Source organism: Dysidea avara, chromosome 9 (assembly GCF_963678975.1).
Source record: "Dysidea avara chromosome 9, odDysAvar1.4, whole genome shotgun sequence".
NCBI classification, from domain to species: domain Eukaryota; kingdom Metazoa; phylum Porifera; class Demospongiae; order Dictyoceratida; family Dysideidae; genus Dysidea; species Dysidea avara.
In genome coordinates, this window is record NC_089280.1 from 4,825,872 (window position 1) to 4,852,283 (window position 26,412).

At 37.5% G+C, this 26,412-nt stretch overlaps 3 protein-coding genes across 6 annotated transcripts in view; 1 reads left to right on the plus strand and 2 right to left on the minus strand.

Moving 5' to 3' along the window:
* Positions 1-34: 34 nt before the first annotated feature.
* On the minus strand, positions 35-9,473 carry LOC136267797 (abasic site processing protein HMCES-like). 3 transcript variants are annotated; one of them, XM_066062974.1, is made up of 9 exons: positions 9,292-9,473; positions 9,030-9,076; positions 8,843-8,977; positions 1,630-1,857; positions 1,321-1,516; positions 760-840; positions 644-709; positions 390-499; positions 35-336 (listed from the first exon to the last, which is right to left on the minus strand). In XM_066062974.1, exons 2-9 carry the CDS (start codon positions 9,047-9,049, stop codon positions 192-194), a joined length of 981 nt encoding a protein of 326 aa, XP_065919046.1. In that variant the 5' UTR covers positions 9,050-9,076; positions 9,292-9,473; the 3' UTR covers positions 35-191. The 3 variants fall into 3 exon arrangements, with proteins under 3 accessions (XP_065919046.1, XP_065919044.1, XP_065919043.1); XM_066062972.1 differs by having other exon boundaries at positions 9,280-9,473; XM_066062971.1 differs by having other exon boundaries at positions 9,267-9,466.
* LOC136267796 (TBC1 domain family member 23-like) lies at positions 9,255-19,668 on the plus strand. The gene is made up of 17 exons (XM_066062970.1): positions 9,255-9,516; positions 9,574-9,694; positions 9,929-10,025; positions 11,412-11,610; positions 12,633-12,756; positions 13,113-13,237; positions 13,493-13,539; positions 13,592-13,695; positions 14,347-14,466; positions 14,620-14,715; positions 16,014-16,221; positions 16,938-17,077; positions 17,269-17,322; positions 17,372-17,481; positions 17,528-17,613; positions 17,985-18,120; positions 19,287-19,668. The coding sequence occupies exons 1-17, from the start codon at positions 9,404-9,406 to the stop codon at positions 19,555-19,557; spliced, it is 2,151 nt and encodes a 716-aa protein (XP_065919042.1). The 5' UTR covers positions 9,255-9,403; the 3' UTR covers positions 19,558-19,668.
* Positions 19,669-23,869: 4,201 nt separating this feature from the next.
* Positions 23,870-26,412, minus strand: part of LOC136265599 (ryanodine receptor 2-like) — a 49,853-nt gene continuing 47,310 nt past the window's right edge. For both annotated transcript variants that reach the window (XM_066060474.1, XM_066060473.1), the window contains exons 89-98: positions 26,232-26,372; positions 26,056-26,180; positions 25,787-26,006; positions 25,511-25,660; positions 25,285-25,419; positions 24,916-25,072; positions 24,805-24,869; positions 24,647-24,747; positions 24,127-24,178; positions 23,870-24,062 (exon numbers count right to left, since the gene is read on the minus strand). In XM_066060474.1, coding sequence (XP_065916546.1) covers positions 23,943-24,062; positions 24,127-24,178; positions 24,647-24,747; positions 24,805-24,869; positions 24,916-25,072; positions 25,285-25,419; positions 25,511-25,660; positions 25,787-26,006; positions 26,056-26,180; positions 26,232-26,372 — 1,266 coding nt within the window. In that variant the 3' untranslated portion in view covers positions 23,870-23,942. The remainder of the gene's footprint in view (positions 24,063-24,126; positions 24,179-24,646; positions 24,748-24,804; positions 24,870-24,915; positions 25,073-25,284; positions 25,420-25,510; positions 25,661-25,786; positions 26,007-26,055; positions 26,181-26,231; positions 26,373-26,412) is intronic.

The window sequence follows — 26,412 nt, forward strand, 5'->3', positions numbered from 1 at the left end:
ATTAATTTCACTCTATGGAAACGTAGTACACATATAAAATTTCTCAACTTCATTAAAAATCATCTTTAAATTTCAAAACAATGGCTAAGAGCTGTGTGGCAGTGATGTATGTAGTAATACATACACTAAAAAAATGATTCTCTAATTCAGTATAGATTGGAATTTCATTGTACGGTGGCTGTTCTCAGTTGCTATTGTTTCTCCTTTTTGGTTGGTGGCATACCCACGTCATCACTAGATAGATCATGTGATTTTTTCTCAGATGGTGACTTAGATTTAGACATCCACTTGAAGAGGGAAGGCTGTGATGCAGGTAGCTTCTTCTTAACTGGTTTACTAAAAGACAATACATCAGATTACAGTACAATTATCTATGTACATACACTCACCTGGGGTCAATCTCCTTTACACAATCGGGAGATTTGTTACGAGAGTTGTTAACGGCCGTTGACACGGGATACCATTTCAGGCAGTCAACTGGATGGATGAACTCAACTGCCTAAAACAATTTGTAACAGATCAGTACAACAAAAGAAACATACTCTATATATGGTAAAAGTGCAGACAGGTGTAAAAATGGATCATATACTTGATAGTGCACTTATAGCTTGTTTTGTTGCGTGACCAGTATAACTCAATTTACCTTCTCTATTGGAGTTTTCTCATAGTCCAACCACTGGCTTATGGCATCGTCACCATCAAGGATTGCCTTAACACATACACAATAACACTGTTGAACTGCTACACACTATGGCTTACTGGCATCCTGTGGTGAATATCAGAGAATGGCTTCTGTGACTCCACTGTAATAATAGTATATGTAAAATGTGCATCTCCATCCTATGAGGTTGGAAAGAACATAGTGAAACCAGTTGGCACAAAAGTTATATATGTTCAGAGGAGGCTGCATGGTCACACAGTGGAGGCCCATATATGACGTAGTGCAAATAAACATGGCGGCAGCTAGTATTGGTATTGATTCAATAGTGTGTGAAATTTTGCAGAACTATATTGTGGCACTTATGGGTTCCTGATATCTTTGAGGTTGGTTGCACATAGAAGGCCTATGACACATTGGCATGCTGGACAGTGTAACCAAACCTCACACTTGTTTTGGCACCAATGATCTATGGTATTCCTAAGAAGCTCACTTATATCACTTGTATGGAAAACCACTATGGTGGTGAATGAATGAAGGCATCTGTGGAAAACTAACTGATTTATGCAACAGGAAGCTTAATAAAAAGGCATTGGTAAGTTGGTTAGTTGAGGATATGAAAGCTTGATGGTGGATGGACAACCTCCTCTGCTGTAGCTTACTCCATTGGCTGGTCGCCATATGTCGAAGTAGCCGGCCATGGTCAATAGCCTGCCCTTGAAAGGACTCTTCTTAGTATCATCATCAAAATCGTCATTATCTGTACTCAGCTTAACTGTCTCTTTGGAGGAAGCATCATCAGCGAATGTGATGAAATACGGCTGTTTGCCGGGCTTAGCTGTCTCCCACTCATAGAATCTGAAAAACAAAACAAGCAGTAAAGAATATCCCTCCAGTGGCCATATGGAAAACAGAGAGCCAGAATTAGGAAGAGGTGTTACTTTCATAAAGCATACACTGTGTCAACTCACCCATCAGCCAACACCACACATCGTTGGCCTTTGCTGATAGCACCTCTGAAGGAAGGTTTCTGCAGCATAGTTTCACTGCGACAGTTGTTGAGCAAGGTGGAGAACTTGTCAGGCTCCCCCTTGTGCCAACTGGGTACCAGACCCCACTTCATACTCTGTAGTACTCTATCACTGTCTGTACAGCCACACTTGACCACATGACTGTGACCACCTGATATCAGTACTGGACTACAATGAGAACAATGTACACTGTAAATACTTTACATACCATACTGAATTATCCTATTTTGTAAAAATATTATCAAGACAAAGAACATACATTTTGTCCTTCAAAAATATCTACCCATGTGGCAAATTATGACAGTTTATGTGTCACAAAACAATTTAACAACTTGTCCATTGTACACATACAAAAAAGGTAATGCATACTGTACAGGGGTAGAACATCCAAATTGTTTTATAGGCGATCAATGGGCTTTAGGACTTAGAAAGAAATGCGTGACCACATATGTAAAACAGCTATGAAATCTGTCAGAACATGAAATCCTGACTGTGAACGTAGCAGTTTATACCACATGTCAACACATATTGAATACATAAAGCTGCTCTTATATCCGCGTTTTACTAATTCCCGCTCTTATAGTACTAGTAGAGTATCCAGTAACTGGACAATTACATTAAACAAACAACACGACACACCTTTCCCATTCAGCAGGAACCATTTGACATGATGCAGGCAAGGGTAATAAGGCAAAAACCAACATAAGATTTAAGTGTATGATAATTATTCTGTCTGGTAGAGAAACTTTGTCATTACCTAAATAGCATTTGTAGAGCTACTATCATTAGCAGCCATTATCAACCAATTCTGTTACCATAGTTTGAGCCACTTAATCAGACAAGCCTATTAACAAGTGAAGCCACATGGGGTTGTTATGAAATGCTTCAACTTTTATGAATACTTAAGCAACTTCTTGTTTCTATGCTTCAGTGGTTTCTATGCACCTTCAATGAATGGGGTCTAAACATCCACCCAGACAGAATGTATTCAACAATGTTCAGTGCATAAGTCTATTATTGCTTAACCAGAAAATCTGCTTCAAAGGATTGTTTGCCCTTTGAAAACATATAACGCTTACAGAATACATGAGGGAGGATTAATGTATATAATATCAGAGCACATTGAAACTTGTGTGTTAGTGTTAATAATACACTTGTAATAGTTGTAATAGTTAGGCATGAGGGTTTTGCCTGATGTGTATGCCTGACAGCCTGAGGGCATATATCAGGCAAAAGCGCGAATGCCCTGTGTTATAGTTACTACGTACCACTTCCCATCCGTATCAGGCTGATACATCTGTAGCCTGTACAGGGCCAAGCCAATACAAGTGCAACCACTGGAGATATTATATATGCATGCCTAAAAATTGTGATTATGGGTCAGTCAGCTCTCAGTTATGAAATCCTAGAGATATCACAGAGAATTTCATTTATGCAAGTTTAATGTTTTAATCAGCGCTACTGAATCATTTATGGAATAATCACGGAGTTTACTAAAGGCCTAGATCGGTAAGCTTGCATGTAGAGTGGTAACGTTGTGATGGGTGTGTGGTCTGTATTTGGAAACGTGTGGAAGTGCTTGGTGAATAAGCTATAGCACTAGTTCTCACCTTAGCCCAACCGATAGCAAGGATAACAAAACGCTGTCCGTCTGAGTGGTTCTTATGGCAAAATCCAAGTCGTACATCCTAATCACGTGAGTATTAATTGATCCCCACAATCAATTTCGGCCTTAAAAAATCACTGCCCAGATGTACATTCAGATATAGCCTGGGCAACTGGACTACATAGTGAATGTAGCCTGGGCGGCTCCTTTTAATCTGGTAATAGAAAAGTATTAAAAAGTACAAATAACTTTGTGACTTATTTCACATTTGGTACGTGTGCGTAGTCATCACTTCCACTGCTACTAACCAGTATGGAGTTGTACTTTAATCTGCTGGCAATGATTACTGTTCTTTAAAATTAACCAAAACCGTTGTGACTTTTGCTTCCACATCCCCTCCCTCCTCCTTTGGAGTGCCCTTGATCTGTATGTGACTTATAGTAAGCAACATCTGTTGAACAAGCAGGCTGTAAATCAAGAAAGAAAGTGATCACAGAGTTACATAACTCATGGCAACTTGTGATGGAAAAAACAGCACTGCACTTAAAATACGACTGCACAACTTAAGTTCCCCCAACTAAGTGTCATTATTGTTACACCTGTTATGGCCAATCAATGAAGAGTAATGCACAATGGCTTGAAACTCACTGTTTAACATGTGTGGGGTGGGTGCCATTTAGGAAGTCTTTTGTGACACTAGTATACTGGGGTCTGAGGGAATTCCCTGAAAATTTGAATGCTTTGAGATTGAGCATTTTCAGTAGTACGGTGTACATGACCAGAATTGGGAGGAGTACATGTAATACTATTATTTTTGTAGTAACAAGTAATATAACGCATTACATGATGAAGTAACATATAACGGATATTATATCTGGAAATTTGTATCGAATGTAGCATGCATTTTAAGGCAATTGTAGTCAGCCTCGTGATTGGTAGCATTTTGGGCCCAGACAACACTGGAAACAGAGTTGCAGGCACAAACAAAGAGTGATAGTGTGTGGGGAGTGCCTTTGAGGCCAACAAAGTACATTTTTGTGGCTGAAATACACAGGAGAAATCCATGTCTTGCTCATGTCACTTGCAGTAGTAGGCTGGTAGATTGTATTTAGAAGGTTGGGCTTACTTTATAGCTAGTAATGTGTGATAAATGTAATATGTAATGTATAACTAGTTACAGCCCTCAAAGTAATGAGTAATACGTAACTCGTTACTTTTTCTGTGAGTAATACCAACTGTAGCGCGTTACATGGCACAGAAGTAATGAGTAATATGTAACGAGTTTCATTTTTAGAGTAACGACCCAACTCTCACAATGATATCAAGATGTTGTATAGCAGTAAATGAAGACAATTGATATAGACCCATGAAGTTGATTAGGTATAGATACATCTTCTTCTGCAACCAGATTTGGATGAACTGCATAGCAGAAACCAACTTTAATGTGTCAGCTGAATGTTCTATTACAGTATCTCGATCTCATGCACCATATGAGAGGATTTACCATATAAGGGCAAGAGCCAAAACTGAGGTTTAGGTAGTATTCCATCCTGTATCATTAATCCAAGGCAAAGTAATTAAATTGGCTAATGTCCACAGTGGTTACTGTACTTGAGCTTTAGGGCCTAGGACAAGTGAGGGGGCACTGCCCCTCTACTTGTCAAAAGTCAGGAGACAGTTGTTTTCCGGCTCAGTGGCTATGGTAACAGTCTGACTATCATTTGAACAACTGAAATTTACTAACAACCATCCCTACTTCAACGTGCTATTCTGTGTGTTGTGCTAGAGTTTAAAATGCAGCTTTTAATTTGTCAACCAGTTTAGTGTACCAACCAGTTTGTGGATGGCAGAAAATGTGCTCAAAAAAGGGGTGCTTTTTCCCATACAAGGGGTATATAGGAAACGACCTGAAATTTCGTAGGTCAGCTCTGAAAGATATAATATGGTGGCCTGAAATTTCATGAATTTTAGAAGATGAAAGTTAACAATTGAAAAATGTATCAATAGCTCACAAGGAGGACGTACACAGTTTTATGTATATGTTAAAGCATAGCCGCGAGTGCTATATGAAAAATAAAGTATGAGGCGTGTGGCCAAGATGCTAATAAAGCACAAGGCAAAGCCGAGTGCTTTATTAGCATCGAGGCCAAGCACCGAGTACTTTATTTTTCATATAGCACTCGCGGCTATGCTTTAAATGATTTATGGAACTTCTTACACGTGTAGCTTCACCATACACTAGAACTTGAAATTAACACGCATTGCACAAACTATTAACAGCCTGAACACACACAAACCAGTTTAACAAAGTAACTCACGCATAGTTCACCATAGTTTGGCATGGTAGACAGTCATTGTGTCTTTTGGCAGGTTTTGCTCGCAACCCACAATCGATTCTATTGTGAGTCACATGGTGAAGTATTTCCATGATATCTCCAGGACTTGTCCGTTTACATTAACAAACGTAACAGCAACGTTACCTTCTCCCACCCATCATCGAAGCATTTAGGTATGTCTATAAAAGCAATCCAGTGGTAGAACTCGTATTGGCTGGGGTGATTGATCACTCAGCGCGGCGAGGCTATCGGCCTTCACCGGCTTGGGTGATTAGTCGTACTGGCGCAAGCCCCGTAGGCTATTAGCCTACACTAAGGCACGTGGGCAACTGTGCTTTATTGCCCACAAAGAGTGCTTTATTGCACCGCAAAGAGTACTTTATTCATCCAATAAAGCACTCTTTGTGGTCGATGAAGCAGTTGGCCGGCTGAGAGTGTACTTTAATGAAATTTAAAGTACACTTTTTCCTTTGATCTCGCCCATGCAAAGTTCTATAAGTAATAATAAAATTCAATAATTTATGGAGAATTACAGAGTTTTATGGGACTACATTTCTGAAAGCTGAAAATGGGCATCAACAGTCATAGATGGGTAATCTTTGAAAGTTTGTAGATAATTTGGCTCGTTGCTTATCCCTCACTCCAATATTATTGTCAGGGTTGTTCTATGCATAGAGTTCTTTTCAGCACAGAATGTATCTACTGCTCAAGTGTTACAGAGTTCTCCTCAATGTATCATACTGACATATTCAAAAATTAATATGTTCATGATAAAAGCAGTAAACATGATAGCATTATTACAACATATAGTGTGTGGAAAATCCCTGCATATTTGCACATAGTGCTGGGTGGTATTGAAAAATAGCAAACGGTATACCCTCCATAAAAAAAAATATCACGGTATTACTAAATATCACGGTATTACTAGATATCACGGTATTACTAAATATCACAGTATTAATGTAAAAGCCATTGATATTAAAGTAACTGCCATTTACCTCAATAAAAGCACCAAATACCCATGGTAGCTCAGCAAACCTCAGGTACAAATTACCACAAACAAATTTGTTTACATAGTTTGGTTAGCTGACTACATCAGCACCTGCCTACATCAGCACCTGCTTACATCAGCACCTGCCTACAAACATTGTCACATGTCTGGTTACCTTCTAAATATGGGATGAAACAAGCCCACAGGGAGGCCATAATACCCAGACTGTATGGCAGTATTAAAAAAAAAACAGGCAGTATCAAAACCAGAATGACTTAAATATCACAGATTACTAACAATACTGGTATATTTCCCAGCTCTATTGCACGCTATAACAATTTGGTCTATTGTGCCAAAGTAAGCGTTGTTAATAATATAAGACCTTCATGTCTCTTGTTTCATTGTACGGACCCCTGCATCACTTTAAAACAACAATTATATACTTGTAGTTTGTTTACTTTTGTTATAGCACATGCGTAGGATATTAGAACTAGTATTTTAAAAATTGCTAGGGATCTACACAATAAAAAGTAGTGAAACGAGATGAATGATGGTATTACAGTATAGCTGGGTAGGAAAGTCCCTACTTTGGCATTGAACAAAATTATAGTTCCAAAGTAGGGACTTTCCCACCAAGCTACAGTATGCTGTAGTACCATCATTCATCTCTTGTTTCATTACTTTTTACTGCATAGATCCCAACTTCATTTTTAAATTAATAATTTTAAAATACTAGTTTGTTTAGCTTTTGTTATAGTACAGCTACTTACAGTGTAAATTGTGACTATTCTATTAGAATATCTACAGTGTAACTTGTGACTGCTCTATTAATATCACAAATGACTGTTGTATTAGAGTATCTTGAGTCAACCAGCTAGCTGGACTAATAAGGGGTGAGGTCATCTTGTTCACTGTTAAGTAAATAGCTAGATTGTTAAGAGGTGTGGTCTCTGCACTCTATCACTATTAGTCCACCTAGATCTTTATTTGATGGGTGTGGTCGTGAACCTATCGCAAACGGGATCCCAATTGTAAAGTTGCAGCTATCTAGCTAGTATAGTGCCAGGATGCTTCTGAAATCCAGCTCTGAAATAATTTTGTGGCGTCTGCTGAAAGAAAGTGTTAATAAGGAAAATTAATGCCTTGATATGGTTTCGTTGGATGAAGAAGAAGACAAGCAGCCTGATTGAAGATAAAAGAAATGACAAGGTGCAAAGGGCCTACACTTGTCAGAACCCACATCCCACTGGTGAGTTTGCTATTGTGACGTAAAATGGTGGCCGTACACTGCTTCATTTGGTCTCTAGGCTTGCAACTGTGGTCAGGTAGTGGGTGAGTGAGTGAGTGAGGCAGGCAGATCAAATTTCAAGTTTGGCAATTTAAAAAAAATAATCTATATCCGGTCACTGGTAAGTGTTTTCTTGTTTTTAATGCTGTGTTTCATGTTAGATGGATTGATATTATTCCGTAAAGGTGATTTTGTGGCGTAAGATGTCTCTAGGATGACTTTTCTCTAGGATGACTTTTGAAGGTGGAATTTTAGGCGGTGCGTGTCATTTTTGGGGGATCCCTACTTAAACAGTACTACTGTACCGTTTGATATCTGTTGACTGCTTTATTAGAGTACATTATTTGTATTGTATAGGGCTCAAACAAATATTCTATTATTCGAATATTCTCTGGAATATTCAAATGCCATTTCTGGTATTCAAATATCATTTCAAAGGAAATGTATAACATCAGTGTGTAGAGTACTTGGAAATTCTTGATCCTACATTAGCATACACAGGGAAAAAAAATTCCGATACCAATATTGGGAATTGTTCAGCAATACCAACGTTTACATTGGGATTTCAAACAATACCAATATTGTTATTCCTTGAAATCCCGATGTAAACATTGGTAGTGCTGAACAATTCCCAATATTGGTATCGGAAATTTTTGTGATATCTACGACACAAGTGATCAAATCATGTTGATTCTGAATTGTATTAAAGAGACATCTGTACAACAGGATTATTGATATCTCGTCCATATGCCAATGTTGAAAAAGAATATTTGAATATTCGGTAGTTGTGAATAAAGAATATTCGAATAGTAAAAACCACTATTCGTTTGAGCCCTGGCTGGTATTGTACATGTGCAGTAATATCCATGTTGTGCAATTCTATACACTGGCCATTGTTACTACAATGAGAGGATGAGACTTAGGCCACTCACGTGTATGTCTGGGGGCAGACATTATAAGATGGCCAGTACCCCTTGTCACTGCTCAGTACCCAGCTTGGCTCCACTACCACGTCACTTCTGTTCCTGTATGCACATGCTCGTGCCACTCCCCTTGGACCTCTTGTGCTACAGGTACAAAAAATGGCTCACAAACACGTGATTGACAACTACTGCATACCATGCACAGCGTCCACACATTCTATCTCCAGCTCTGAAGTATTGTCACTACAAGAAATATACACAATTTATAGTGGTAAGCGTGCTGGTGGTTGTTAAAACCATAGATAATATATTCTACGGGTGTTACATGTATTAAAACATATATAATCTATGTAAAACCCGAGTTAAAACCATTGTGTATATGACGAAATTGATAGAAATAAACTTGGCTTTTCACGAGCCCACTTTCCCATACCGTAGTTATATACTTTTCAGCATACAGTTAGTGCGGAAACTTGTGCTTCAGTGAGAAACCCCTCTCTTCGAGAATCCTTACGCGGTAGCCGCTTGAATTTATTAGAAACACGTTTAAAACAATCGTGGCACGTAACAATGGCAGAACTCATACAGGAGAACGTCACGGAACCAGACACGTCCTCCAGTAAACCTAATGAAGAAGACAACGAAGCTGACTCTCCTGACGACGCTGGCGGGGAAGAGGAAAAGTAAAAATATTCTATTGTAGCGAATAACTTTTATATTTTGTTTCGTTTCATTTCCAGACCCCTGGTGGATCTCACCGAGTTAAACAGCGCGCTAAATGCTGGTGACGATATTTCTACTATTAAAAGCATGTGCGTGGGCAAGATAATACCACCAGAGGCCATGGCAGAACTGTGGAAGGTGAGGTTGAATATCTAAGTGAAATCACTTGAAATAGAGGATAAGCCTTATTAAGCAACGACACACAGCCCAGCTGTGTATTGTGCACCTAAGATATAGTATTGTGTTTTAATTGTATAGCTTTCTGTTTCTTATTTTGGTAACATTACAGATTAGATACCATAATTGATGAGGACTGTTGTGTGGATATAGATATGCTGTCATTCAGTTGCTGTACATTTATTTGTCGTGTAGTTGTGTTTGGGAGTGACGCACAAACCAGACGCCATTGGTAGTTGGAGTGGACCTATTGAGTCAGACCAGATACTGCAAGACTGCAAAGAAGTAGTTGGTAGGTGTTTTGCATTAATACTGTAGAATACAACTGTGTGTAAGGTGGTAGTGTGTGGTACCATTTATTACTCGATATTCACCATCCATCAAGTGATACAAGTATTCAGTTTGTATGGTAGTGATATATAGTAATTTATCTAAAAAAATGTTTATGGCTTGTGCCTTAGAGTATTTGTGCATGGTGTAATTGTTGTAGTAGGAGCCCAATGGGTTAGAGAATTTATTTCCCTGGTTTGCTCATATGTGCTTTACTGAATAGTTGTAGTGTACATGTGTGTATATACTTCCGTACGTCATTTGTTGTATTACAGTGTAAACCTATTTATATTCCTTTGCCTATATGGAAAACATGTAAACAGACATGGGTAGAAGTGTCTAATGGAGAGGGTTCCATTGCACATAAAGTGGTCCCTTTATTCCAGTCACCTTGGGACAATGCCGTCCTTATTAGTGAGGTGTCCTGGTTTCAGGGGTCTAAATGTGTGTACACTAATATAAACACGGGCAAGTGTTCTGATTGTTAAGGTGTCTACAGTTTAGGGTGTTCCTCTTAATGGATTCCACTGTATAATTCCTATTGTGAACAATACCTTTCTGTATAGACACTATCATATTATTGTGCTGTCTACATGTACATAGTGTTTGGTGCCTTCCAAATTGTATACACAAATTCTGTGTGTGAGTTTGTACATTCTATAGCTTTTGTATTAGCTACCTGTATAATTATCTTACAAATTTGAGTTATATATGTGGTGTACATGTGGTGTACACATGTTCACAATTACTGGATTACTGTAATTGTAATGACTTAACACTCTACCACAAGGAAAAATATGTCAGCAATTGTGAACTTACATGTAAATGCAATAACTTCCAAGATCAAAGGGATTGTAATAGTTTTTAAGGATATAAGGATTACTTTCTACACTGTAGGATTTCATATCTTAAACTTGTACAGAAGTCATGGTACCTAGAATATTAGTTATCACAGCAGTGTAACTAATATATTTGTAGGTATACTTGGAGAACAAATCATTAACAGTTGTTGGTATTACTGTATTGTCCTGTGATCCTAACATCTATACATGTAATGTAGGTGCCACAGTGAAGTAGCTGGTGTCACAGTGAAGTAGCTGGCGTCCTGAAGTGTTTGCATGATCAGTTGCCATTTTTTGTTTCATTGATTATGTTTAGTTGAAACCATCTTCGGGGAGTCAAAAGCTGGGGTCCACATACGTACATAGTTAGATACTCTTTTGTTTAGCTCTCGGACAGTTGATTGGTTGCACTTATGTATATGTATGTTTGTACCGCAGTTAAATGGTTTGGTGATGTGTATATATTTTAGAAGGCTCTTAAAGTGTTAACCTTGTATTGTTTCCAGCTAATTTGCCTGAGAGCAGGCGGGAGGCTGCAGCTGTGGACATGCAGATGGTGATAGCGTTCTACTGCAAGTCTCGTAACGTACGTTACCCACCAGACAGTGGCTGGGCTGAGGTGCTACTACCGCTGGCCCATGTGGCCATGAATAGGGCTGATATGTACAACTGTTTCTATGCCTTGTTGTACAAGTATATACCAAAGTGAGTTGACTTGTAATGTATACCCACCTTTCTTACCAATGAGGTCACTAACCCTTATAGTGGCAATACATACGAAAAATGCATGATGGTTACATAACAGCTGTTTAAGCTTATATACTCATAGACATTAACAGTTACTGTTTCTGTACTTTTCTTTGTTGCTGTTGCAAATCTGTCCAAAACCACCAGCTACACTCATGAAAATGACTACAAGGTTGTCAATCTTGCTGAAAGTTACACTGTTTGAACAGTGTCACAGTGGATCATATCAACGTGTAGGTCATCGAATGAACTATCCATTTGACTAGAATTTACAGAGTACTCTAACCTCAAGGATATCTTCTTTAAAAACATTGTGTGAATTGTACCCCTTTGTTTAAACTCCCATAGCTTAGGGAGGGAACATTGCAATCACTAAAACTGTGTGACCATTCTATTGTGTATTATGTCAGTAATCAAAAATCAGTACATGTGACCTTCTGTATGTGAGCTATTAATTGATGGCAGCAGATAAGCACCAATAGCCATTTTAGAGGCTTATGCAGTTATGGTGATGGTACAGTGGAGAGTTCCGTGTTTTCTTTCTATCCACAAAGACAGACTTGCTAATTACCTATATAACTTGCTCAATAAAGACTAATGCTATGAGCTTGGTTTTTCATAGTTCAGCATTGCTTTGGACTGTGCCTTTTCTTGTGTACTGCAGGGGGCATAATGCATGCATCATGGACTTACTATTTTTCTTCACTTCTCTTTGCAGAAAGGTGGCAGTTTGTGGGTAGCATGTCAATGGCTTCAGTGTGTTTGCTATTCCATGGACTTTTGGTACCAAACCTACTACCATTAAGCATACTGCAACTCTAGTCATATCTCCTGTGTAACATTATCTTAATGCAGTCACATTCTTGATAATTTATGTCCAATACGGAGTACCAAGTTTCGGTGTGTCCAACCTCACGTTTTACATGCTTGTGTATGTAACGTTGGTGCTTAATTCATTATGTGTATATCCCCTGCTGTAGAGAGTGTAAACCTAATGGTCTGCCATTCCATTTGTTTCGTCTGCTGCTACTCTATCATGACCCTGAGCTGTGTTCCTTTTTGGACACAAAGAAACTGTTCCCGGAGGAGTATCTGCTACCCTGGGTGAGTTGGTGGTGATGCCAGTGCTATATGATGTGCTTGTAATCAGATACATATGTATACCACATGCACATGATGTTTCTGTGCTCCACACTTAATCATTAACACACTGTCTATGTACAATGGTGACCATACTGCTATAACCACTTCACTATTCATGCACATGTGTTCCAAGTTTAATGTGCTACTGAATTATCTTAGTTTCTAAATTATTCATTTCCCATACACTGTCTCCCTGCGTGCTATAAGTACACTGAATACTTTCAGGATGTGTCACAAGTGCACGCAGTCATCCATACAGGTGTCTACAGTTCAATGTAGCTTTTTATTATAACATTACCTCCCCAACACATGTGTAGCTGAGGAGTTTGCTGGTGTCAAGCTGTGCCCTAGAGGTAGCCTGCAGCATGTGGAGTGTCTACTTGATGGAGAGGGATCCATTCCTTGTCTTCTTTCTTGTACTAGTTATCCTAATTAATGCCAAGTAAGTAACCATCGATCGATCTTCACACACAACAGTACTGTTACTGGTTGTGTATCATTTTGCTATCATTTCCGTCATTTTGTTAGTTATAACTTAGCCTCCAAGTAGAGTGTTTTGTACACTCTACTGCTCTTTAGGTAAAACCCCATGTATCAATTTCTCAGTAGGATACAACTAGGTGTTTCCCCTAATGTGATTGTGTTATTGTAGTGCAAGTGTCTTTGGTACCATGTTGCCATGGTTACTATGTTGCAGGGATTTCATCATGGAAAGTCTAGACAATGATAAAGAGAAGTTGAAAGGTACACACTAATTTTTAGTTGTAACTTTGTTTAATTTTTACTTTTGGTGTAGAAATTATTTCGTCTTTTCCCCGACAACTTTCCGCTGGAGATATCGATGATTTCTGTTCACTAGCAGAATACTATGCTGCTCGTACCCCACAATCCTTTAGAAAGGTGTGTATGTAAATAATGTAATGGTTGTGTGAAACACCCTAGTAGAACGAACAACTCACATCCTCCTGGTGCGTGTTTGTATACAAGCTTTCTAGGTGGTGTGTACATAATAGTAATGTGGTTATATCTGAATGTTCTATTAGAGTATTTTGCTGATGTAAGTACTTTCAATTAAAGCAAGTATATGCTCAATCAGAGTGTTGCAAGAACGTACTCTGTATAAATGATTTTGTCTAAATGAATTCACCGGTCTGAACACTTTTGTGATTAAATTAGCACAAAGGTGTTAGGATATAGAGGCCCATTGTGCTTGCCTAACTTTGTTACTATGGATTCAAAGCTTTTGTCAGTAACTACAACTACATAATTGTAGAGAAGTGTCTTTTCAGCTGTTTTATACCATTCGTGAGACATTGTGCACATGTACATCCATAGTCTGAACTATCACAAATAAGCCACTTTGGAGGAGTGATGCAATGACCACACACAGCCCTCATTTTTGTTTTTAATCTTTAGCCTTTTCGGGTTCTTGAAGCAGTTGAAGAGATTTTGGCGCAATAAAATTTGCTGATACGTAAATGCTCTATTCATATTTGCAAAATTAAAGTCAATCATTGGATTGTTTCATACTACTCCTTGTCTCTCTATCAGGATTATCATGGAGTGTTGTTCTCCACCTCAAGGGCTACCCCATCGTACTCTACTCTATCTCAACAGTTGTGTTTACCAGTTTCAGTGTCTGAAGTGTTGGAATCTGTCAAGGACCAAGAGGTGAGTCTGCCAGATCACTGGGTGTATGGGAGGGCCTGCGCTATACACACACAAATCACACAATTAATTATTTATATACTGCAATTTGTATTTTGCTGAGAATTTTTTGTGTTTTATATAGGGTGAAATGTGTTATGTGTTTTGTCACCACAGGGGTATGGAGTAAGGTATTTTGTGGTTGATTGTCGTCCACTGGACCAGTACAGTTGTGGTCATCTTCCGGGATCTTTCCAGCTGGACCCTAACCTGGTCAGTTTGAATATGTATATGCACTTACATATGTGACCGGATTTGCGAAAAGGTACCTTTTTCACACACAAAATTTGACCCATTTTTTGTACTTTGAAGATGCATAACTTTTTTGTCATGGCATATAATCACCTAAAATTTTCTATAAGTGTTGCTACAGTATCTGGCTGTATTTTGATACTAAGAGCAAGTGAATCAGTCTAAGGACTCAAGTGTTACATCATTTTGTTCGCTGATATGTAAAATGTGTGGAAAAGGTACCTTTTCGCAAATCCGGTCACATATGATGTATGTATCTATGTATGTGTGTGTATGTACGTATGTATGTATGTATTTATGTGTGTGTATGTACGTACGTATGTGTGTGTGTGTATTAATGTATGTCTGTATTAATGTATGTCTGTATTAATGTATGTCTGTAGTAAGGCCTCACATCTTCATCAACTGAACTCCAAATGATGTAGTGATTGTTCTATTAGAGTATTTATACAAAGTGTATGTTCTACAAATGGAGCAACATATGTAAACAAATAAGCTTCATTGATCCGAACTTGTTCATATTTATGAACACTTGTGACTGAATGATAATGGAGACTATAGTTTGCAATAATAATCAGATTAATTTTCATTTGTTACATTGTACACGTAATCGTGTTTGTATACCAACAAGGTTTTGGCTGAGGTAATTCATTGTGGGTGGCTGAGCCCACATCATTTGAGGGGCTCTAAATAGCATTAAAAGCCAATGCCAGCTTGATCTGAGTAGTCCATAAATTCCCTGAGCAAATTGGGTAAAGAAAGAATGAAAGAAAGCGGACTATGCCTGCTAGTATTAAGATTCACCATCCCTTTGAGTTGCTAGTGTCAGCATTAGTGCCAATAGTGCATCACTGATGCCTGTCTTGTCCATAATATAAGTTATCAGTAAGGCTATTTCATTTTTGAGTTTACTAATTTTTGCTTGATAAGTGTAGTAAACAACCATGAGCTGTACCACAGGTTACTAACTAGTTTGTAACCCTGCTGTGTGTTACTATTTAAGATAGTAACCTCATCAGTCCTCCAGACATCACAGAAGATCATGCTAAGAAGGTTTATTGTAAGTGTCACCAGACCTGATGTTTAGGGTCAAAAGAAGTGATGCAGTAAAGTACAACTAACAGAAAATATAAAATTATGTCAACCATCGCTTTAGCTAGTGGCTGGTCGTAGCTGCTGAATTCATAGTTTTGTCCATAAACCATACTTGTTGGTTTTAGAAGGGAAAAAAATAATCCAGTTTCTTTTCTCCTCTACAGTTGCTACACTCGCCAACAGATTTTGATGTAGCATCGGAGCGTCTCTGTGGCAGGATCAACCGTACTGGTGGTAACCCAGACAGCACGGAGCACATGTGCTTCCTGGGATCAGGACGAGAACTAGAGGACCAGTTTGTACATATGATAGTAGCAAAGTTCCTGCAGAAATTTATACCCTATGTCAGTTTGGCTAAGGGAGGCTTCATCGGTAAGTGTGTAATGGAGTATGTTCAAGTATCATACAGTACAATAGTACTGTTTTGGCACAGTACCTGCTGCTTAGTATAGCACATGTTTGCATAACAGGCAACAAGGACATACATACATACATGCTCTAACTTTGCTAATGATGTGTGTGCACATGTATGGGCCGCATTCTTCTTTATGGCAGCCATTTCACTACTTGAAACACTCTTGGTACAACATTAAGGATGCTGACTGTTTCTCAAGGATACACAATTACAGGTATTTCAAGTAGCTACATTTTCATCATTGAATCTCCCCAGAAATGGCTGCCCCTGTTCCATATTCTAACAACATTTTGGTCAACCACTTTGAGTGTACAAGCTTGAAGTGGTAAGATGGGTGAAAGCAGTTTCCCATACATCATATATCATTCCGACCAAAACAAAGACTCTTTTCTCTATATCTTCCTTATCTTGTCCCCTCAAAAGTGCAAGATCTCTTGCATCCACCTGCTGATATGAGGTTACAAAAGAGTAGCAACATGCAGTGAATATTTCTTATCTAACTCTGCATTGTGGAATTACTCTGTGCTATGAAGTTGAGAGACCATTTATCCTTCACCAGCCCTGAGGTAGTTGCAACAGTTTCTCAACTGTATGGTAGCTATGAGCAGTTACTTTTAGTTGGGTACTTTCCAATCAGTAGTAATAATGAATATATGTTGTGTTTTTGTTTCAGAACTTCATCGAGTGCTTGGTGACCAGCTGGATAAGGTGTTGGAGGATTATGATGTTGCTATATGTCAACATTTCTTGTCTGCTGAGGTAATGGCTGAACCACACACTGTAGCTGCAGTAACCAAAGCTGATTCCACAAAAGTATGTTTATTTGTTTGTTTGTTTGTGCGTGCATGTGTGTAGTGTGTGTAGTATGTGTGTGTGTAGTGTGTAGTGTGTGTGCGTGTGTGTGTGAGAGAGAGAGTGCGTGCGTGCACACGCGCGTGTGTGTACAAGTACATGCACGCGTATGTTGTGTATGTGCTGTAGTGATTGTACTATTCCCTTACTAGTCTGATTCTGATAGTGAAGCTGCAATATCACGGTCAAAGAAACTTCAGGAGAGGGTAAGATATCCCATAATCAAACTTTTCGTGTAGCTCCACATCTCTATAGGGTGCCAAGTTTTACTCTTCTGTAGCATCAGGAGTTAAGGAACGGTCACAAAGACTAAAGGAGCGGTTACAAAGATGGCTGTATGAGAATGATCAAGGAGAAGATGACAGGTACACAACATACTATAGGATGTTAATGAGCTACCTGGTTACTCAGACATGCAAAGCCGACAGACAAGCTGGGTCGTCGTTATAGAGACCTTGACACTAACGTTTTCAGTATAGCAGATGAGGATGACAATGGTTAGTGTTGCTAACTATATTGGCAAAAGATTAATGATAAATATTGTAAATTAGTGGTAGTGTTTGTATTGTAAGTGGGCATGCGTTCATGATACTGACTTGAACCCTTTACTTAGCACCATTGTTATGGGGTTTTTTTCTTCCAATCACTGAAAAAGTGAAACTGGCACTTTAATGTGGTCGTGTCCAAATAGTTCAGAATGCATTGATGTGTTCAGGGGTTTCAAAAATGGTCAACTTAGAAGCAGTAGCCATTCATTTGTCACAGCTCCACTTAATTATTCTAATAACACTCACACTTGTTAGTAACATACTCTAATAGAACAGTCTCTTCTATTGTTTAATGTAACTGCTATATTGTATTGTTGTAGATGATACAGTAGAATTGTCCAGTTCAGATGACGAGATGACCAACAGAATGGTGAACATCTCTTCCTTCACAAAGGGTGAAGATGTGTTACAATCATTTCCCTGTAGTGAACTAAAGGATGGCTACTCCACTCCGAGGTGTGTAGGGGTCCACAATGGCGATGTCATTCCTATAACAAGTATTGTCTACGTACAGTGACATCGCCATTGTGAATCTTATTGAAATATGGTATAACCATAATAATCGTAGAGTAGGGTTGGGGAGGTTGGTCATGTGTCATATAGTGTAAATTTGTGAAATGCGTGTACTATCACATTATCAAAAGTGACACAAAAATTTACGGTCATGGGTGATTCCATATTGATATTGATGTATCTATTTTGTGTTCAAACTTTGAAAGCTTCAGCAGTGAAGTAGCTGTAACAATTTATACTTCAGGCTTAGGTACCAGCAAAACCACCAGTTTTCTCACTAAATATCCTGGTGTTGCACCAATATAAGATTTTGCCGATAATATTATTCTGATAACCTGAATTTTCAAGCTGATAAACATAGCTGATCCGATACTATACTACAAGGGTATCTTCCTGCAATTTTACTTGAAATTTGATTTTAAAGGACCAGTTTAGTTTGTTTATAGTGCTACAAATATATAGGTAACAGTACATTATATAGGTAACAGTACATTTAAGTAGTAATAACAACATATAGTGTACATTTCTAAAAAAATACATATATCTGTATCTGCTACTTTTTCTATCATGGTGCCGATCTGATACCGATATACAAAAATACAGCCGATATATGGTTTTTCCAATAGCCGATCCGATTATTGGTGCAACACTAAAATATCCAGCTAGATTACTTTAGCAATCAACCCTAAAAGGCTGCTTGGTCATCGTGGTTTTATTCACCAAGTTTTAGCCATTTCCAGTATATTGCTAGTACAGTGGACCCTCGGTTATCTGAACCCCAATATGTCTGAGGCAATAGTAAAGCTGTTCAGATAAGTGGATTGTTTGGATAACTGAAGAGAGCTCTGTTGAAAATACTCTAATAGAAAATACACCTGTACTCAAAATACTCTAATAGAACAGTCATTTCCAGTTTCATGGGTACAGATAACTGAGGGTTGGTCTACTGTATGTGAAGTGTTTTCCTATAGTTACGTGTTGCTATCAATACCAGCTATATAGCATTGGAATGTCATAGTACATTATACAAATATGATACATGACCACTGAACCACCTCTAGTAGTATAGAATACTATTGTTGTTATGTATCAACAATATGTTTCTTTAGTCACATCATATTTACTAAAGAAGAACTGATTTTACTGCGAGAGTTGTCTGATCGTACTGGCTATGCTAGGGTGAAGGCTAAACACTCAGTTAAATGTCTAAACAAGATCACAGCCAAGAAGAAGCACCCTGATGTTGTCACATTCATATTTGAGGGCAATGACAACTCACAGACAGTCACTAAGTACAGATTCCATATTCCCAGCAGTAGACAGTTCGTTGAAGCAATAAAGACACATTTAGAACCCACCAAAACATCTAGTGATAACTAGACCACTCATTCTGTAATCTATTATTTCGCCTGGAATTTAACATCAGCAGCATCACAGTGTACTTGTGTATATTTATTTGTGCTATATAATATTGAAGAGAAAGTACATCAACATACAGTGTGGTAGGGTAGTATATTATTGGGATCGTGTAATTCTCACAAAATATTGACTTCACAATACCTTCATAGCTCCTTGCTATCTTGCTATGATTTTTTTTTTTATGTAATGGAATTTTTTGCTGATAACTTACTAATACCCATCAGACAAATGTAACTCACAACAGCTGAGGCTATGGGCTTAAATTTTTCTGTTAGCTGTTGCTTCAGCCCAACAGGTGCTTTTGGCTTACTGTAGTACATTCAATGTACACTTCATAAACTTACCTTTGTCCTCCTTTGTGTCCCATTTCTTTTTACTATCATTGCAAGGTGTTGGTCAATTCATGGTAGCACGTATTGACTTCCCTGTGTGTTTATACTGGGAATGGTTCCATAATGACTGGATTGATTGTAGTGACGCTTCTTATACTTTACTTTGTAATGCTGAGTGGGGATGGACAATATCTTTAAAAAGAAATATCGATTTTTTTACTCAGCATCTTGGTATCTACTAAGTAATATTATTGTGATATATGTCTCACAGTAAACTGTTCTAGCTGGCAGTCCTTTTTTTAAATTTCATGTTCTAAGAATGCTGATTAATAGTGTACTGTATGTATGCTAGTGTGCATGTGGTGAGCTGTACCGATGCTGTTTTCATATTGGATTTGTATTGTAAGAAACAAAGAACCATAACAAAATTGTGTTGTTATCTTGATATCATATTTGGATATCAATATCAGTATAAAATATCAAGTTTCTTGATAATATAAAAACTAATTAAAATGATTATAGCAACACTAATGTTATTTGCTGGTGCCATCATAAGCTCTGTCGTGTACCCATGCAAAACAGGTTCTCTTAGAAGATAGATTAAAAGACTAAGCTACTGAATATCAATTATACTGTCATAATTCAGATATAAGACTTGCCACTTTATGTACTTCTATCAACACAATATCCAACCAGGCAATACACCAACACTATTTTATCGTTCCACATTGCTGTCAAAAAATTTTTTGCCAAGTTGAGCTGGATCCTGAAAAACAGCTAAAATTGAAAAGTGGATTTTTTCTCAACAGAATTAACATTTCAGGCCAACCAGATGATTGGTGGTGATAATAAAAGTGTCAACAACAGACATGTGTGGTTTGTCCCCATCACAAGTTCAGGAAAGGGCTGTAATGAGCACTGTAGTTTTATGGCTTCCGCATAGGAAATGTATGATGGAAACTTTGATTGACTGTAAACATTGTGTTAGGCATTTAGCTAAATGAAAAGATTTTGGAATATTTTTAGTGGGTCAAGCAGTACTACAAATGAGCCAAATTTTGAGATTGTGCATGTGTAATTGCATCCATGAGTTATTAAATGTTTTTGAGGATACAGCACATACATACTATAGTACGTATGTATACATACTGTAATAATTGCTGTTCAAGTATATAATTATAATTAATTTCAACATTGTTGGTAGCCATCTGGGTCACCAATCAACTATGCTGTCATGACTCATGGCCAGTAAATTAAGTAAATAAGGATGGTAGCCATGATGGAATTGTTGATAATGAAGATGGGATGAAAAGTGGATAGTATAAGCATTCCACTAATGGGAAGCTCTAGCATGAAAGTACTTTTGAGCAAAATGAGATGGAATCTTTCAGAATTAGCAAAATAATCTTTTAATCTGTGTCATTATTGAGAATGACATGCAGTGACCAAATTTAATTGAAGTACATTTTCATTAATTGGGCATCTCTAACATAACTGTTTTATCAAAAATTCAATTAGCTATGTCCCAAAATTCTGTTTAATGCCAATTACATGGAATTCCTACCAAGATACTCATGTTGCCACTCAGCTGCCATCAGTATTCACGGTAAACACTTGTTGACAGTAGGTGGAGTAAAAGAAAGTGTGCCCACAAGCAACATTCACATGTTCAATGAAGTCAATCACAGCTGGGAAATCATTGGAGAAATACCTTTACAACGTTACGTACTAGCTGCAGTTAGTGTAGCTGATAACAAAATAGTTGTAGTAGGAGGATATGATGGAAAACAGTATACCAATACTGTATGGGTTGGTTCGTTTGGTCTGCAGTAACTGTACAACTGTTTAGGCTGTATATACATTATAAAACCTCAGCAAACTGCTATATACTAATTGAAATGTTTATTTACAATATCACATAATTATTTGGAGGATTTTTTTTCAGTTTTGTGAAAGTAAATAACCTGAAGTAATATTATTTTTCTTTAAAATAATGATTTGTGTATGCACCTGTGTTGACTTAAGGGTACATTGTGCTGCACACATATTGAGCTAAGTCAGGTATCACTATCAGCTATACATATATTATTGTCTTGCTGTCCTATCAATAACTATGCATAACACATACAATAATATTATGACATTTGTAACTAGTTTAGTCATGGCTATTATAATACACAAATTCAAATTATTCTGTGTACAATTTGCAATTGTGTTCTTACAGGTATATAACATGGATCTCACTTGCTGCTATATATATAGAGAGAGAGACAGGGGTATAATTCTTTCTTGCAAGAAAATCCATGTCACTGATGTACAGTCAATAACTCTAATAGAGCAGTCAGTTTACTCAAGAATGTATAAAATTAGCTAACAAGATATATTTCACAAGGCTAGCTGCCAATTGACAAATTTATAGGAAACAATAATATACTTTAACTTTTCATGTGGTATCCAAAGGCCTAGGGGTACTGGTGCTAACAGGAGCATCTATAGTAGTGGGAGCTGATCGAGAAGAGCACTAGTAGTATTGTCTGTGTCGACTAGTTGATACAACTACATAACTTATGTACATATGTAGTTAGCTATAGTACACCCAGAACATGGAGCATTCTCTATCTAGAGGGGGTCAAAAATATCAATCTTTTAAGATTGAATTTGGTAATGATTATTACTATTCTGAACTTCATTGTTTTATCTATCTTGTGTTAAAAAATTTATCCTGATATACTATTATGATTATCTTGAAGCATTCCAGCAAATTACTGTCTATTATACATTACAAACTAACTTTTTGTAGTAGTGCATCGAGTTCTAGGAGTGATTCTTAAGTGTGACAAATCACTTCATTGACGAATAATTCCATTCCTACAGTCCATATAATTATGTATAAAAGAAATTTCTGATAGTTGAACCAATTGCAAGTCTTGTTAGTACTTTTCTTTAATTAAATAACATGTATCATTGTTTAAAGACTTAGTTTTAGACATTCCATCACTTATAATTATTTTGTAAATTGATTGGATTCAACAAAACCAGGCTTCCAAACACATCCAATTCTTTAACTGCTTGTAACTTGACCATTGAGTATTCAATTGACCTAACATTGCATTATGCAATAAAAGGTCAAAATTTGAGTGTTAGCTATGGGATACTCCTACTTTGAGTTATGATCCTTTAAAGTCACAAATCTGGATGTGTGTGGAAGCCTGGTTTTGTCAAATCCAGTCACAATCGGTGTCCCAAGCATGTGAAATTAGTACATGGTCTGACAAAAAAGAAGTTTGGGTGTGAAACTTCACAGCAAGAAGGTAATAGCTAGTTGCTTTATCCAAATGTGCAAAAAAAAAATTATTTAAAAAATTGCTGAAATCTCCAATTCAAAACTTTGCACATGTGGTGTTTCCAAAATGACGGTCACATTAGATTATGTGTGATAACAGTACACAAGTCAAATGTTTACTGTTCTATTAGAGCATTTTGATTTTACCAGTACTCTTAAAATTATCTAAGAGAACAATTATGATCACCATTAATGTTTCAATAATTAAGGGCTTTTTCTTACAGGTTTCAGAGGTGGAAAAGGAGATTACATCCTTTCCAAACAATCAGATATGATATTCTAATGACAACACAAAAATATCTATAGCACTTGCAAACATTTCTAGTACGTAGCAAAAGTTGTATTTATAAGAGCTTCACATTTTCCATAAAGGAGGTAAATTAAACTACCAAAAATGCATCATGTCCTAATAACAACACAGAAGGATTATCATTTTCTGGGTATGGTATGAGATGGAAACAGGAAACGTGATGTAAACCTTCATGTGTTCAGTGTGGTAGATGAATTATTAGTAGATGAATTATTAAAAGTCACTACCAAGCAGTAATTCAACTGCTGTGATAAATGTCTTAAAGGTGTTCCCACTGTAAAAATGGAGTATAGCAAGAAATTAATTTATTATATTCGACTATGAAATTCAGCGCTTGCAATTGATTGTATTAAAAATACATCTATAGACTTTGGCTTTGTTTAGAACGTTCTCTCTCTCTCCTTTCTTGTTCCTGAACACAATCACCAACAGGAAAGAAGCTCCAATCCCTTCTAATGTAGTGATCCCATACATAGGACTCCTGTAACAAAATAGGACAATATAATATGTGTCCATAAAAAGTTACGTGCAGCACAGCTACTAACTTGTCCTGAGAATTCAGTTTCAGGTTTGCTGATCAGATACATGAGGAAATACCTACAAGTGTATATACACCATGATGACATCATTTACTATGGTTGTTTACTATCACTAGGCACATACATATGTGTTGCCACTGTTTAGCCATTATGTATTATATTGGGGGCAATTTAGGGGTACCATAGGGTTTGATAAGCTCTCAACAAATCACACAATTATATATTATAACTATATAACTGCGTATTTGAATTTGGTATGTGCATATGCACAGCAGCATTGTATGTGGGTCGGGTCATCAACATTGTAAAGATTTTCACTGGTACGCAAAGTAAGGTATCATTCGTGAAACATTCCCATGCAGAACACCCATCTACAGTATACTGCAATTAATCAAATCTTAGCCACTTCACCCAAAAGTTACTGTCTACATCTTACTTCAAGCAACTACTTAGCTAACACCGACACAGTATTCATAGCTTCATACATTCGTCAGTTTATAGGTTTACACTGCCACAATATTCTTACATGTAGTCTGCCATTCCATGTTCATTCTTTGTGTGGTTTTCGAATCCATCAGGAAATTGGTCAAACCTTTCCTTAGATATTCCACAAACGTAACACTTTCGCTGAGGATAAAAACAAGACACATTTACAACCAACTAGTATACGATGTGCTGTTATACCTTCATGTCCTCTTTAGTACTCTTCTCCTTCTCTCTCAGTTCACCAAATGAGTCAATTATCAAACCTGTTGAACAGGACAGTCACAACAACACAACCTCACTCCACTACACCTTGTATGATGGCTAATAAAATGACAATTACTACAAAGAAGAATGTCACATCAAATAATAGTCGCAGATTTTCATAATCATCTCCAACTGCCGATACTAACACATCAGCTATTCCACCACCAGAACGTAATCCTTTGTCAATGTGGTACAAGAAACACTGGATGGAAGAGATGCAATATTTAAAACTAACTTTGCATAGGAAATACAAGCCAGCATGTACATAAGTACGTACATACGTATTAGAGGTGCTAATATGTACTATACAGAAATCATACAGTTACGCATTAAAGCTGCGGTTACATTCAAAAGTGATATGCAGAGTACTGCTAATGCCACTATGTAGCTGTGTTGATCACAAGATGTACTTACTTGCAGCATTGATTGACACTTCATTATTTGAGTATTATCATCTATTGTGTGAACATAATATTTCCTGAAGAAGTTGAAGGCAATGACAGTGTAGAGATAGATCACGATGCAGGTCATCAGAAATGTCATTAGTAACTAGACAGACAATGGATGTAACAAGTGTAATACCACACATATGCAGAAGCACACTGCACTATGAGGTAATATACAGTAACACATAGTGTACCTGCTTCCAGTTATTTAGGACAGACTTCAGTACTGTTCTTAATAATTTAAAACTTGTGACTAGATATATGAGATGAGCTGAAAAGTAGAAATAATTGGAATATACTCCTAACAGACTTAGCATGCAGAATCCAACATGGTAGAACACATCCTACAGTAAACAAAACAACAAGTTTGCAATGCAGGTAAATTCAGCAATACACTCAATGCGTAATGAATGTATGTAGAACACTTCACCACATAATCACAAATTCACAAACAAGTACACAACTCTTACTGGTGAACTCAGGACAACTCCCACCACCCATACTGCATAGTAAGGGTCAATTATGTCACATAGTAGATCAAATATTTGACTCCTTTTTGACAACTTTTTCTTTGTCTTCCCTTCCACCACAGTGTCAAACATACGGCCACATTTAATCCTCTCATCAGGTGATAGTTTCTCATACACTCGTAGTCGAATACGTTTATCAAAATACTTTCGAGGATAATGCCTACAGATTTAGTTCCAATGACCAACTATTCACAGTATTATACTCATACCTTGACTTGATCACTAACTTGTCCCAGTTTTCAACAATACCACGAGGCTTTACATGCGTCCACAACTTCCTGAACTGGAGGGCATGCGCTGCACGCTTTTCACTCTTACAAATAATCAGAGGAACCTGTGTGTGTACATATTAGTAACAGTGTCGTGCACACCATAGAGAACCCACCTTCAGATAACCATATGCTACAAAGAGCAAGATGGAGAGTAAGAAATGTGTCACTGCCAACAACGAAATGAATATTGAGATCCGCTCATCATCACCATGTACAATAACACTCTGATTAACATGTGGTGATGGTTGATTATGCTGTAACAACATCACACACTAACAACCAACCACCTGATAG